Source organism: Panthera leo, chromosome D2 (genome assembly GCF_018350215.1).
Source record: "Panthera leo isolate Ple1 chromosome D2, P.leo_Ple1_pat1.1, whole genome shotgun sequence".
In the NCBI taxonomy this organism is placed as follows: Eukaryota; Metazoa; Chordata; class Mammalia; order Carnivora; family Felidae; genus Panthera; species Panthera leo.
This window is the reverse complement of record NC_056689.1, coordinates 13,308,758-13,324,978: the sequence shown is the minus strand read 5'-3', so window position 1 is coordinate 13,324,978 and position 16,221 is coordinate 13,308,758. Positions and strand designations below refer to the sequence as shown.

The window sequence follows — 16,221 nt, the reverse complement described above, 5'->3', positions numbered from 1 at the left end:
TTCAGAAAACTCTGACCATGGAAGAAAATGGGACTTTGCAAACAATAGGCTTGCAAGAAAAGCACTCGGTAGGGAGTTAGAGAAAAATGGGAAAGGGACAGCCTCTTAAAACATTCTGGTCAATACCAGAATAATGATTGAGGGCACACCAGGTCCCATTCAGAGAAAGCACAGAGAAGAGTAACAGACCAGCATTAGGAAAAGCCGCATTAGGGGATTTTGGTTAAGGGAGGGCTTTCAAATTCCAAAGCCCATACCAAATGGAAGCTGAGACTGCAGACATAAACCTTAACCCAGACCAATCCTTCAAAACTTCATGACGCTCTAAATAGCACTTTAGTTGCTTGATTAATCGTACAAGGGAAAAAAATATCAGCGAATAAACTGATCATTGTATTTTAAAAGTAAGAAATGTTCCTTCCCTTTACATAATCACTCAGAGTATCATCCAAGTGTTCCATTTCCTATACAGAGGACTTTCAAAGAACAGGAAGGAGAGACACATAAAGTCATGTGGGAGAAAAAAACAAAAACTGGTGCTGGAAAAAAAACAACAAAAACAGCAAAAAAAACCCCACAACACTTCCTATAGACACTAACTTATGTAAGGAAGAGGCCAACTCAATTTTTATTTTAACTAGTGCCAGTTAATTTATTTTTATTTATTTTTTTCTTAGTTTTTCTTTTTTTTTTTTTTAATGTTTATTTATTCTTGAGAGAGAGCATGAGCAGAGGAGAAGCAGAGAGGGAGGGAGACACAGAATCTGAAGCAGGCTCCAGGGTCTGAGCTGTCAGCACAGAGCCTGATGCGGGGCTCAAGCTCACTAATGGCAAGACCATGACTTGAGCCCAAGTCAGATGCTTAACCAACTAAGCTACCCTGGTGCCCCGCGTGCCAGTTAATTTAAATAAAGAGGTAATATTAGTGGGTCAAGATACTGATTCCCTATCAACTACCAAGAATAAAGACTTGAATGAAGAGCATTTAGTTCAGAACTACAAGAAGTGGATGCTGTTTATTCTATGTAAACTTTGACTTTTAATACAGTATCTTAAAAAGAGACTCCACGTGTGCTCTAAGTAGCACAGAAGGAATCAAGAGCACATATTTTGACGGGGTCTCTCCACTAGTAGGAAGAACACTACTTAACAGATATCTAGGGTAACAGGTCTTCAGAGAAACCACTTTCTATCATTAAATACCTAGACTTCTCTTCAAGGCTGGTAGGACTGTAGCCGTCAGCTACCACATTTAGTAACAATGTAGTTTGAGAACCAGGAGAGAAAGAAGGCGAAGCGCTGGGCCTACGAACAAAATGACTTGCACCTTTGATCCAAACAACAGAGTCCTAAGAGAATGTCAAGAAAACCAACGGTCTGCATTATTGATATAAACTGTGCTGCCTTTAATTAGACATTACCTTTAGAAATTAGGATGACAAGATAGTAATGGAGCTCTCTGTGACAGAAGGAAATAGAGTTTGGCATGGCACAAAGAAAAGAGGATTACTGAATTCTTCCCTTTAAAAGCAAATACTGAGAAACTAAGAAAAACAAATCCTGAAACAAATATTAAAATGTTGAATTAAAAAAATACTGAATTAGAAAATAAAGTCTGTCAGTAATTAGACCATACTTTTTCAATTATCAATAAATCACTGTAATTAATGTATGGAACCTACACAGGTATCTCATCTCGTATTTAACTAGAGTATTAAGGAAAATATTTTCAAAACACACGCATGGCGTACCTAAGGATATTTCTATTGAGACCATCGAATATTCAACTAATGGAACGAACATGAAAGGAGAGGTGCACGAGCAACTCCTTTAACTTATAAAGGTCTGCTCCCTGCTCTGTACAAAATGATGGAGCTGGACCAGATGACCCCGAGAGCAGAAAGTAAGATGAAACGCCAAGACTGAAAGTACGCGCTCGGGGACTTATTCGTTTGATAAAGACTTCCTGGGGAGCTACGCACTGGGCATTCGGGAATGGTGTAGTACAGCTTCTTCCCACAAGGAGCTGACAGCGAAACAGAGAACACAACCCTAGGCGGTAATGACAAAAGTACCAATACAAACCTTCTGAAAGAAGCCACATAGGTATTTGAATTTTTTAAATGTGTTGAATTAAAATATTCACACAAAGCTAGAAGGAACCATTCAGAGACCGTAACATACTTGCTCTCACCAGAGAAACACAGCTTTCTGATTTTTGTTTGGATGTGTTGGCAGATCATCTAAGAAATCACTTAGTAATAATAAAAATGGAAAAGAACATTAATCAACCAGATGTAAGAAAACCAAAATGGCTACTGTTGCCCACAGCAATTTAGATTTGGGTTCTTCTTAACCGCAACCAAACCACTTTCAAAGAAATATTATCAGTGTGTATTAACATGTACCCCAAAAGACATAACCTTAGAGATTAAAAAAAATAATTACATGCATAATAAAGATATTTTAAAAATAATTTCACAAGCAAAACCAAACTGCCATAATATTTAAAAGCTCACTATATGCATACAGATTATAAAAAAGAGAAAATCTAAAACCCGACCATTAATTTAGGTAAAATATTAAAGTCATCTGTATTTTGTTTTCTGTAATGAATAGACTCATTTAATAACTGCTGAATAATATGCATTTTATATCTTGCCTATCTTTATACACAAAGGTAATCCATGTCATACAACAAACTCAGGTCTCAAAAACCTTACATCTAAAGTGGAAATTTAGGCAATCTTAGCAAGGAAAGAAAATTTTCCCTCTTAATGGTTAGAGTAAAAAAAATTACAGAAGAAAGTAAGTATGACACTGTAATAGGAAAAAAGACCAAATCATATGAAAAACAGCAATAGTTATTGATCATGAACTTTATAAGCCACTGTATCGATATTTACCTACTTTATGAATTTTCTATAATAATCTGAATTTACACATATATTTTTAATCTGAGAGAATATATAAATCAAAATTTATGAAAGACTCACCGAACACAATTTAATGCTTTCTGTCATGTACTTTAAGATATGACAAAACAAAAATAAAAGCATTATCTTATTGAAAAAATAAAATTCTAAGCATGCTATTAACATTTCATATCTCCACATCATGTAACACTTCATGTTAAATCCACATCAAAGACACAGGAATGGTGTTCATCATAATAAAGAACAGAATGACAATAACTTAAATATTATAGCATAATCATATTTAATATTTGACACAAACAGCCTAAGTGCATGGCATAGTAATTATATCGATTGGTTTTCCTAAAGAGTTTAAGTCTGTAAAATGAAACAAGGTATAGGTCTTTAGGCAGAGGGAATATGTAATGTTAAGAACACATCACAGAATACTCTATCAGGCTTATAGAGATCACTACAAATGGTTAACAACTGTGGCACTTACTGTATTTTGTGGCGCAGATACTGACTTTTAAAAGTACCTTAAAAATTGACTTTATTAACATTTGATAAATTTAAAGGATTAGGATTTTATGTACAGTTAGAAAAATATACCAATGTACCTACCAATCTACAAAACCACCAAATGAACAGGTCCACATTTACCTTTTACCTTAAACGTACCTGCCAATCTACAAAAAAATAATGAATGGAACAAGTCCAACTTAGTAAACATTCGAAGTTCAACATACAAAGAAGGAAAGCCCACCTGAGTGCAAAATATCCAAGTTACTAATCTTTTTTCATGAAGGAACTATTTATTTTCACTCGCACTGAGAAACTAGAGTCAACTCAAAAGTCTTATTTTTAAAGTATAAACTATTTGTATGTTCATTTCATTCCCTGCTTTTAAACTTTATTTTAATTTTCTCTGCATATATGACTGTCTGATACAAATCATTTGCATACTGCATAAGAATTTTTCACATGAGTGGTAACACAGCCCTTTGACTGCCATGGTACTTTTTAATTTGAATATACTTTGCATCATAAACATAAGTTGAATAAGCTGGGGGACTGTGACAGGGGGTTAGGGAAGTGAGAGTTTGGAAAAGATGACAATGAGGGACCAAGAAATAAAGAATGGGACACAGGAGGAAGAACATGCGAAGGGAATTGGAAGGCCTGGTTAAAAAGACAGGGGTAGGGTGTCTGACTCCTGATCTCGGCTCAGGTCATTATCTCATGGTTCCAGAGTTTGAGCCCCTCAGCAGGCTCTGCGCTGACAGCATGGAGCCTGCTTGGGAGTCTGTCTGTCTGTCTGTCTGTCTCTCTCCCTCCCTCCCTCCCTCCCTCTCTCTCCCTGCCCTTCCCCCATGCACACACACACACACACACACACACACACACACTCTCTCTCAAAATAAATAAACTCAAAAACAAAACAAAACAAAAACAAAAATGGAGCAATGTCCCCTCCCAGCCTTCTAAAACAAGTTTGCTGATATTCACTTGTAAACCCCTGTCAAATGATCTTCATTTATAGTTCATTAACTTTCACACTACAGCAATAAAGCAGACAATTTCCAAGACGGTTTTGCTTTCCTTTCTATCATTACCAGCATAATTACTTTAAAGCACAGAAACAGAACAACTCTGTACTCTTTTATCAACATTCCTAAGTCCATTGGCATACACAATGAAAGTATGGTAGGGATCAGATGACATGAAAGTAAAAGAAAAAAAAGAAGTAAGGACATAAAATACTCTGAAGGTGGAAGGAATATGAATATGGAAGAAATTAATCTGAAGTGACATAAAAATTCTTAAAGGGACAAAAGAAGACAGAGTAGAAGGAAAGTCGCATCAGGAGTATTTCCTATCAGATTCACTTTAGTCTTACTCTCAACCCCATTTCGGCTGCTAATTAGGAGATGGGCTCTTCATATGACAAAAATCATAAAAAAAGAACTATCATGCATACTTTTATAAAAATTAAAATGGATTAAAAACTAAAGTATTAGAACTAAAAGCATAGGGGCACCTGAGTAGCTCATTCGGTTAAGCATCTGACTTCAGCTCAGGTCAGGATCTCACGGTTCGTGGGTTCCAGCCCCACACGGGGCCCTGTGCTGTCAGCACAGCCTGCTTCGGATCCTGTCCCCCTCTCTCCCGGCCTCCCCCTCCCCCACCCCACCCCCTCCCCCACCGCTCACTCATGCGCGCTCTCTCTGTCTCAAATCAATAAACGTTAAAAAAAAAAAAAAGAACTAAAAGTATAAAATTCTTAGAAGAAAACACAGGGCAATTTTCACAACACCAGATTTGGTGATGTTTTCCAGGATACACCACCGAAAGCATGGGCAACAAAGAAAAAATGGGTGAATAGGGACTTTATCAAAATTTAAAACTTTTGTATATCAAAAGACAGTATCAAGAGAGTGAAAAGTGAATTCTGTGGGTTCACAGAATGGGAGAAAATATCTGCAAGCCATGTATCTGGGAAAGGATTAATATACAGAACATATGAAGAATTCCTACAACTGAACAATAACAACAATTCAAAAATGAGCAAAGGGCTTAAACAGACATTTCCCCAAAGACATACAAATAGCCAATAAGTATGCATCACTAGTCATTCTAAACATGCAAATCAAAACCAAATGAGGGGCCCCTGGGTGGCTCAGTCGGTTAAGCATCCAACTTCGGCTCAGGTCACAATCTCACAGTCTGTGAGTTTGGGCCCTGAGTAGGACTCTGTGCTGACAGCTCAGAACCTGGAGCCTGTTTCAGATTCTGTGTCTCCCCCTCTCCCTGCCCCTTCCCCGCTCATGCTGTCTCTGTTTCTGAAAAATGAATAAACCTTTCAAAAAAAAATTGAAAAAAAAAATGAGATACTAAGTTAGCTAATAATAACCATTTTTTTAGCAACAGAAAATAACAAATGTTGGTGACGATTTGGAGAAACCAGAACCCTAATACAATTCTGCTAAGAATGTAACATGGTGTAGCCTCTGTGGAAAACAGCTTGACAGTGCCTCAGGACGTTAAACAAAGAGTTCCCACACATAAAACCATTGAGAGGCTCCAGTGAGGGAGCCAGGCCACATCTGTCCCAATCCCCCATTTGTGTCTGTATTCTGTAAGTATCATTTTTGTAGACTAGTTCCTTTGATCTGGATTTTAACTCCTGCTGTACTTCTATTTTGTTGCCAGGAGGTCCAATTTAGTTCAAGATTTATTTGCTACTTACAGGCATGTACTTTTCTAGAAGTGGTAAGGGATATTAATGGAATGAATATGGAATTGGGATTACTTTTCACGTTTTAAAAATTAAATGCTCTTTTGTACTGGGAAGTAATGTGGTCCTGAGGTCCCCACAGTCCTAAGTGGAAGCTATATTCCAGAAGGTCAAAACCATTTGGCTCCGAGGGGCGCCTGGGTGGCGCAGTCGGTTAAGCGTCCGACTTCAGCCAGGTCACGATCTCGCGGTCCGTGAGTTCGAGCCCCGCGTCAGGCTCTGGGCTGTCCGTGAGTTCGAGCCCCGCATCAGGCTCTGGGCCGATGGCTCGGAGCCTGGAGCCTGTTTCCGATTCTGTGTCTCCCTCTCTCTCTGCCCCTCCCCCATTCATGCTCTGTCTCTCTCTGTCCCAAAAATAAATTAAAAACGTTGAAAAAAAAAAAAAAAAAAACATTTGGCTCTGAGAAATAATTTAGAACAACGCAGTTATCAGAAAAGTGATTCAAATTAGGGCTGGAAAAATAGAGATAGAATGTAAACAAGTTAAAATGGGTATCAAAGGATAAAAGGGCACAATTATAAGGAAGAAAACACACAAAGACAAGAAGAGACAAAAGAGGATGACTGAGGAATGGCAGAAAAGGAAAATAAACAAGAAAAACAGTTGCCGCTGCAGCAGCTGGAACACAAGTTAACATGTCACGGAAGGAGCGATCAGCAGGGTCAGATGCCACTGTTGAGGCAAGCAGCAAGAGGTCAAGAAATAAGGACAGAATTCAGTCAGATGGGGGTCACTGGTGACAGTTTTGGAGGTGTGACAGGGGCAAAAGCCTTACTGGAGTGGGCTTACACAAAACAACACGAGAGAAGTCGGCTGCTCAAAGTCTTGCTGGATAGAAATACAGCAGAGAAATGGCACAGCAGGAAAAGCAGGGGGAAGGTCAAGTGAGCTTTGAGACGGGAGAAATCCCTGCAGGTCCAGACAACAATGAGTTAGAACAGAGCGAGAAGCTGATGACAGAGAGGGGGAAGAAAGGGAGAATTTCTGAGGCCCCGGCTCTGATTTAGGCAACAAGGCACGGCACTCAGAAGACCGGCTTTAGACAGCGGCGCGCCCGATCACCGATGACTAACGACCGGGCGCAGAGCGTGGCAAGGGAGGCGGGTAAGAAGGTGGAAGTCTGCAGAAATTCTCTCATTCCAATTTTTCAGTGAGGTTACGAAGCAGGGATGGGGAAGAGATCGTGGGTATCTGAGGAGATAAGAAGCAGTATGAAATAGTCTTCAGAGAAAGTAAGAGAGGGGATGGAAGGGGGACATACCTTGGCCACTTAAGGTTCACAGTCATGAATTTAAAGTAAGTCATTTTGCTTTCTCCAGCCAGGGTGAGCCGCACAGGTGCAGGCCAGGAGCACGAGTGTGAGATTTAATCGGTGTTCTAGTGGTTCTGTCGAGCAAGGATTACAAAGCAACACAAGAGCAACAGAAGAGCGTGGGGGTCAAAAGAAATGACTCGAAGGGGTGACTGAAGGTAAGTAAGCCAAGGGGAGGGCTGAGGGTATTAGGAGGGAGGGGTGGTGGGATGGATGGGTTGTAAATCCTGGGGGGGGGGGGGGGGGGGGTAGTTCCTTCATCTGGACAATCAATGCCTTAACGGGAACCATTTCTTTGTATCTCTGTTCAAGCATAGTATTTTGCACAGGATACTGAACTTATATATGCCAAATAAAAGAATAAATGTTTGTTAAAAAGCAGTTGAATGTTAGCACAAAGTAGGTTTGAACCCATTTGTGAAAGCATTTTACTAGTTGTCCCCCGCCCCCCATCTCTTCAAAGGAGGAGCCAATTCGCTTCGAGAGACAGAATTTTTTTTTTTATGTTTTGGTTTTGTTTTTGAGAGAGAGACAAGAGCGTGAGCAGGGGAGGGGTGGAGAGAGAGGGAGACACAGAATCCGAAGCTGACTCCAGGCTCTGAGCTGTCAGCACAGAGCCTGAAGCGGGGCTCAAACCCACAAATTGTGAGATCATGAGCTGAGCCGAAGTGGGACACTGAACTGACTGAGCCACCCAGGCACCCTGAGAGACAAAATATTTTTTAAATGAAATACATTTTTATTGCCAAGTAATATCTTTAAATATAACTTATCTTATTTTTAGTTTTCTAGAACTTATAAAATGGAGTAGAACTAATTTGCTAATTAGAAATTTTACAGCTGAAACTTTAGTGTTGCTTTTCCCTTTCTCTTTTACTTGAGGGTATCCTTTTCATGTAGTTGATGAGCCTTAATATAAAAAAAAATTCTCTAATCAAATTCCCAACCCCTTGATTATGGAAAGCCAAACTGGAAATGGAGAAAAACAAATCAGCTTCAATACATGATAAAACACTGATGCATTTTAAATTGCAAGCCAAGTTGCCCAGAAAGCTGTAACACACTTGGCTGTGTTTGGGAACGAGGATAAACCCAACACACACACAACAGAGATTGCAGCAGCTGAATTTCAGAGTGTAACTTTATTTTCAAAACTCAATCCCACGTTTATGGCATGAACTTAGAAGCGAGAACAAAGGGGATCAATTAGCTAATGAACTAAAAACTTCCATAAAGCATGAACATCACGCAGAGAAAACAAGCAGAAAGCCTACTATGAAAAATTACTGAAGTGTGATTATAATTTTTAAAAACGTATAATGTCTTTTAAAAGACTACAAGAGAACATACTACAATATCACTAGTTGTCTTTCTACTTTTATGTATTTCGCCAGTTTTCTAGAGTGGATGCTATTTTTAGAAGAGTCAAATACAATTCATAAAGAAGCACTGACTTCCTCCAAGCACATGGCAACCTAGTGAAGTCTACTGTGTTGGACAATAGTTTTATATATGGTCACCACACCCGACAAATTCTATAGCACTATTATGCCATTTATAAGCCATTATGTGGTTTAAGATCCAGAGTTCTGGCTATTTCCAGTAAATCTGCTGTAAGCCTGTAAAAATGTGTCTTCTTCTTGTGGTAGTAAAAATAAATTGGCCCAAATACTATTCTTTTGTGTAACAACAATTAACATTTTTCAAATGTGAAACAGGGGTGCAAATGAAAATTGTATCATTGGAAAGGTTTACACAGCATTTTAGAAAAAAGGTAAAATGTAGAAATTACCAGAAAAATAGCATTTTTTAAACTAAGAAAGATAGTCTCTTATTTTCTTTACGAAAAATCTGTTTACTGGAAAGTGACCTTTCAGATCAAACAAAACTCACACAAATAGCTCCATAAGAAGTTTCCTAAATTGCTATAGTAATGAATGACTGCCACGGAAGATAAAACTATTTTCATGAACCTTCATACATAAATCTTCATGTCTAATTTCACATCTCTTAAGTGTAAATTCAAAGATCAAGCTGAAGATCACTGAAACCACAGGAACACAGTTGCAGAACTGATGAGGATTTGTTGCAGTCCTCATTAGATTAGCTTCAGACATGAAGGAGCAGCAAAAATCATAATTATTGCTTATTCATCAATAAGAGATTGTGGTTATTACTGCAGAGAGAAATAGGACTACTGTTATACTGACTATGAAAATTAACTGCTAATCTACAGAAGTACAGCTTTCTCTATGCTGCTGGAGTATGAAGAGATTCACTCTACAGGTCTTCGTCAAGTTGGTTAGTGTTCTTCTTTTGAAAGTTCAGACCACATAAACGCTTGAGGTGTGAGGAGTAGATGGCATCCTTCTCAGTGACATCAGCTTGTCTTGTTGAACTAGGTCTCGTTTTCTTTTCTGTATTATTAAAAACTTGAAGGTCTCAATTTAAAGTCTTCCCTTACCATCCCAACCCCTCACCAAATTCAAAGCTAAAATAATGACATTGTCTTTCTGGCCCCTAAAATCCAAGTGTTCCGACGGAAAGAGGACTCTTTCCTTCACTCAGTCTTTTCTTAAACAAACAGAAAGTTGTGTCCTACTTGCAGAATCATTTTATGAATGTCTCAATTCTTATACTTACTAAGCCTCTTTATTTAATGGAACAATAGAAAATAATCAAGCCCTGATAATGGTGCAAGTTCTGTCACGAAATACAAAGCATTTAATAAGGCCACTAGAAAAACCACCTCATTATACAAACTAAGGGCAGAAGAACTGAAAGGAGAGGTAAAAGATGATGTGGCTCTTACATCTCTTGTGGGCATTACTCAGTGATTATTAATTTTTCCTGATTCAATTTTTTCCTTCCTAATTTTAAACTAACGTATTCAACATGTACACTCCAGGCATAAATGGAACTCCCTCGACATTTATATTATGATGATCATTTAGGAAGATCAAAATGATTAAATGTCAAAACTGGGCAAAATATTCTCATAGCAGCTATATCTGAGATCTCCAGTATTTTCCGTTGAACATGATCATCAATAGCCAGCCCTTCAGGTAAGGAAAATCATGCACCACAAAAGCAGCCCAAGAGCCAACAGACAAAAGGATAAATTACACATGGTGTTAAAACGGACTCTTCGGAAAAGCTTATGTTACGGGACAACACTGATTGATTAAAAGTACTCTTAAAATCCCAAACTTGCTGGTTAGAAATAACAAAGAACGAGTCCCCAAACAAAACTTCTAAACATTTCCTTATGACTTAAATTGTTATTTTCTTCCAAGCGTCAGAATGGATCAGAATTGCACTTTTCTCTAAGTAAGAAAGGTAATCAGATTAGACGTGCTTCTAGAGCTTCCTATTGCCACAGCAGGACAACACAAAATGGACTTTTAAGAAACAGAGGCTATATAGTTTTTCTAAGAAACAGAAATTGAGATGATGTTTTCCGAACACCTTTCTAAATCACAGAATACAACTGAAATAAAAAGCACGGGAACTGTATTCCTCCTTGAAGATACTAGGCACACCACGAAACCACCATTTCTAACTTCTGTGGTGAATTTTTCAAGGGCAACAACGCTATCACAAGCTGCCTTTCAAATAAAGTGTCAAAGATTCCAAAACGAATTTATAGTTTTTCTTAAAAGATAATTTAAGTGACCAGATCCTAAAACAGACTTGCCAATTTTGGATGAAATTCAAATACAAAATTTCTCTGGATGAACCAAAGAAAACTTGTGTAAGAAAAGAAGTGAAGTCACTGAACACCACCTAAAGCCAAACCTGAGTCTTGCCTTTCATCCCTAGGGTTATCAACAGTCAGAAAGCGCACCCTATTTTAGTTAAGCACGCTTGCTTATTGCACTTCCACCATATCGTCTCAAATATACAAATGACTTTCTGAGGCTTCTGAACAAGACTATGATCTAAGAGATGTTAATGAAGAGATAAAGGCCCTCTTAAAATGGCCAATGCATCTTAAGAAATCACGACTTTAAAATCCCTGCCTCCTGTAAGAAAGACACGTGGCAACTTCAGATTACAAAGAAGAGGTTACTGTGGCAATGCAGTTGAAAACGCGAGAGAGAAAGAAGCCCGGTCATTAACTCATAGACATGAAGAAGCTCAAAACTCTTTTAACTTTAAAAAAGATTTTTCTACTTAAATAAATTAAAAAAAAAAAAAAAGATTTTTCTATCATTTCACCAATAATGTTGCTGTCCCTGTTAATCTTCATGTATAACATAAAAGTCAACTGTATAGATATCAGTTTTCTAGACCCTAAGGGTATCTTCTAAGTATTCAAAACAGTAAGTAGGAAGTGACTAAGCGAGGCATTTACATGCTGAAATCTACAGATTTTTTATATGGTACTATGACCTCAATCAGAGTAACTAATACGTCTGTAATTCGTCAATTAACTTTTAAAATAGAAAATTATTTTAGAAGTGTTTTTAGGTAGTAATCACTAGCTGAAACTCAAGTTACCTCACATTCCATCCGCAGTAATGCACCAAGTAAAGGACCTCTCCACCTTCGACATCAGAATCTTTAATACTAGCTTCATACATTTTTTGATTTTTCCCTCGTCCATACCGCACTTGGACTTTCATGCCTGGTGGATAGCATTCAAACTCCTCGTCCTCATCGTTGTCATCATCCTCTTCATCCTCTTCCTCCTCCTCCTCCTCCTCTTCTGCTTCTTCATCATCTTCATCTTCCTCTTTATTCGTTTCATCTCTTGAAAGGTTTAAAAAATTGCAGTTAATAAAAGACACTTCATAAGCTTTTCAGTTCCAAACCACATAAACTGATAAAAATCGTGGCTGTGATTGCTCCGGGAACGGCAGGTTCCATGTGCATGAAATTCTGGGTTGCAATGTAACATTAAAAACCAAAACTGTATAAGATGACTGTGGTTATAGAGAAATACATTTAGAGGAAATGAAGATTGAAAAATGCATTAAAAGAAAATTTCCAACAGCCAGAAGAAGAGAAGTTGTATAAGAAACTATTAAGGTCAACTTTAACAACTTTTTCATGGTTTATTATGAAAGTGTTTTACACAAACGTGTTGACAAAAACACAAATCATTTACACCTCATAGCCATTTCCAGACTAAAAAGTATTTTTTATTCAAGTATTTCCAGCCCCGGGGTGTTGAAAACAAAAACTTTTACTAGCCAACAGCTAGTCTTATTGAGTTCAAAAGGTGCTCCAACCAGAATTTCAAATGTTATGCTAACTGAAATATGATTTTACCTTTCACAGGACTATTTGACTAACTTCACATCAATATCACATCATTTTTTTCTTTCTATTCTTCTAAACTTCGCTACAATTTCTGTTTCTTTACCGCGTATAAAGTCTTTTACCGACTCTCTCAACTTCGAAGTTCCGATGAAATAAGACAGGCCAAGTCCAAGTAACACAAAACTAAAAGTGAAATCATTCTAGAAGCAGCACTGCAACCATTTCAGTCTTCTCAGTATTGTGCACTTTTTAAAACTGAGCCTTCGCATTCATTTTATATTAGCCACAAATCCATATTAAACAAGTTGGAGAAAACCTTCCAAACACTAGATTTAGTTTTTAAAAGACTTCAATACGAAATTCAACTATATTTAGTCCCAAGATAAATACTATGTATTTACCCTGCACAGCAGATAAAAACTATGTCTATATTTAGTACAATAGTTTTCTCTCAAAAAGACCCCATCACTTTAGAGCTGACAAATAAAGATTATAAAACAGAAACTACATGACAGTTACATAATTAAGCTTTAAAAGTTCATGAATGTAGTATTTATATAAAAAGCCTTTTCCACTGATCATTTGTTTCATAATCTTATACGCAACCTTTTTAGCAATGACATACTTTATCACTCCTAATTATGCAATCACGTAAGCAACAGAAACAATCTATAGTAATACGAGCAACGCTAAAATGTTTTTTTATTCTCCTACCTCTTTCCTTCTACATTGTGAGGCAGGAGGGGCGAAGGGAAGCCTAACAGTCTGTGAAATTAAGTGTAAGTTTACAAAAGTAACAAATGCATCATTTTTCTCTGAAATACATCACAAAGTCTACAGAATCTCAAGAACTACTTCTATTTTTAAAGACTCATTTATATTCAAATGAATAGGTACTTCAAAATTAAGACCTAAATAAACCAGCTATAATTGGAGATAAAAAACTAGAACTCTATTATTAAAAATACATGAACATGTCTGTACTGAAGAAATAATTATTAGTAAGGCTAAAATATCTAAGAAATTACCAGAGAGGGTATTTTGGATGATAAACTATTATTAACAACTTTAAATAAATGTTTATATGTATTTAAAAAATTAAAACAGTTAAGACTTTTTTTGGAAAGGATATTCCTTGTTTAAATCATAAACTTGTATCTCTGTGTATCAGGGAGAAAAGGAAGTGTATTCTAGTGGCCACGACAAAAGAAGTTGTTTATTATGCGCCAAAGATATTTGTCATGTACCTCAGAATGATCATATCAGAGAAAGGAGAGACACAGAATAAAAAATCTAAGAGTTTTTAAATGAAAACAGCTTCTAAATTGTGTCTTACATTACACAATGCTCTGAGCACAACTGGTTCATGCCAGTAAGCACAATCCCACTTTAGTGCAGCCTGGCAGTCTTTAATTTTATCTGGAGTAATACTCTAATACTCTGTATTAATAAAGCAATCAAAAATTAAAAACAAAAGTTTCACACTGAGTGTCAACCTCAGACACCAACCAAATGAAAAACACTTAAAAAGTGTACTAAAGTTTAAAGAAGCAAACAACACAATTGCTATCAGTCAAATAAAATATTCTACTCCTTTCTCTAATAATTCACTGGCAAAATCAAAGGTAAAACGCACTAAATCAGACATAGAATGCCAACAATGATACCTTCTGGAAGTATAAAATGTAATCAGCATATAGATTTTTAAAAATTAAGTTGATGTGGATCTCTCTCTCTGTCTCTCTCTCTCTGTCTCTCTCTCTCACACTCACACACACACACACACACACACACGCACATCTTTTAAAGAACTATTATTTTGGGAAACCAAATGTATCAGTATTTTTCATCTGAATTCACAAATATCAAATTTTCCCAGTTTGATGTCACACTCCATACAATGGAACAAATTAAAAAAACAACAACTTTAACTTATTAATACTTTCTATGGGCCAGGCATTGAACAGGGCATTTTACCTAAATTAACTTATTTAATCTCCTTTACCTAGACTATGAAAAAAGGACATGGCAAATTCCTGGCAGTAACTAGTAATTACTTAGAGAAACTTTATATGCTAGAGAAATACTCACATATGATTCTTTATAACTATCAAATTTTCTATTGCACTTACCTAATAAAACTCAGAAATCAATCTTGGACATTCCCAACACATAACACTACCAAATTAGTGCTGTCGGGCTAGGAAAATTTCAGTTTGTAGTATGATACATTGATAAATATATGTAGTAAATTAAAAAGCCATATAGTTGAAGAATTTTTTAAAACCTAAAATATATAGTTTACACCAGAAAATAAATTGAAACACCAACTTGAAAAAATAAGGTAATTATTAGTGACAAAGAGAAAACACAGGCTTATCACAATGCCTCCCACACAGCAGATATTCCAGAAATACATGCAAATTTAAAGATCAGATTTTTAGTCAAAAAGCTGAATCCTTACTAAGTTTCTTAGGAGCTGAAATAGTCTCCAGCAACAGCAAGGAGTACCTTGAAATATACACGTGCACACAGGGCTATAACCAAGTATAATGAAAAAACACTTAGACTATATTCATCTAAACCCAGGTTTCTCCTCCCATGTTTATCTGTATGCTGCAGCCAAAATTTCAGAGGACACTAAAATAATCAAGAGATTTTAGGCAAAAAGCTACGTACTTACTAAGTTTCTTAACAGCTGAAATAATCACCAACAGCAGTAAGGAGTACTTGATATAGACATTTGTACACAAAGATATATAACAAGGTATACTAAACAAGTACCTTTCCCTAAATTTGCAAAGCATATTTTGCTTCCCTTCCCTGCCTATGTGCATGCTGTGGCCAAATTTCAGAAAACACTAAAATGATCAAAAACATTTGGTTGTACTTATTTAAACGGACCATTGACGATGGGGATGTGTAGGGTTTTTTTAAACCTCAGCGATGACTAGATGCCAAAGATCATCTACAAAATCCAGGGGTCCACTGGCAGTGCATAAATTACATTGCTGAATAAACAGTTCATCATTCCAAACTGACCAAAATGAGGAATTACTACTGTCACAGAAAACACAATATAACAATCCAGGCCTGGTGAAAGCTAATTATTAGCACTTTTCCATTCTTGTTTTTTGCTTAAGAAATGAACACGACTCTTAAAATCTAGAGCCAACATACCATCTAGAAAACATTGCATACAGAAAGCCATCTTCCCAAATTTCTGTTATCTGGTTATTCAGCAGAGCTTAATGTAGTAAGAAGTATTTTTCTAGCTCAAAATTTCATAAATTTCCATGATGAGAGCAAGAAGAATGGATCAAAAACATGATCTTTTGCTACAAATTTGCATTAGTAGGGTCTCTGAAGGAGGCAAATGGTACTTACATACTAAATGCAAACCACTCAATTACACTATATTTTGTCA

At 36.8% G+C, this 16,221-nt stretch overlaps 1 protein-coding gene across 3 annotated transcripts in view; it reads right to left on the bottom strand.

Annotated features, from left to right (window-relative positions):
• ARID4B (AT-rich interaction domain 4B) overlaps positions 1-16,221 on the bottom strand; it is a 152,536-nt gene that overhangs the window by 28,123 nt on the left and 108,192 nt on the right. For 2 of the 3 annotated variants that reach the window (XR_006194326.1, XM_042907712.1), the window contains exon 17: positions 12,030-12,281. The exons of the other annotated variant lie outside the window; for it this stretch is intronic. Coding sequence is in view for 1 of the 2 variants with exons in the window: in XM_042907712.1 (XP_042763646.1) it covers positions 12,030-12,281 (252 nt within the window). In the remaining variant the exon portion in view is untranslated. The remainder of the gene's footprint in view (positions 1-12,029; positions 12,282-16,221) is intronic. 3 annotated transcript variants of the gene reach the window in all.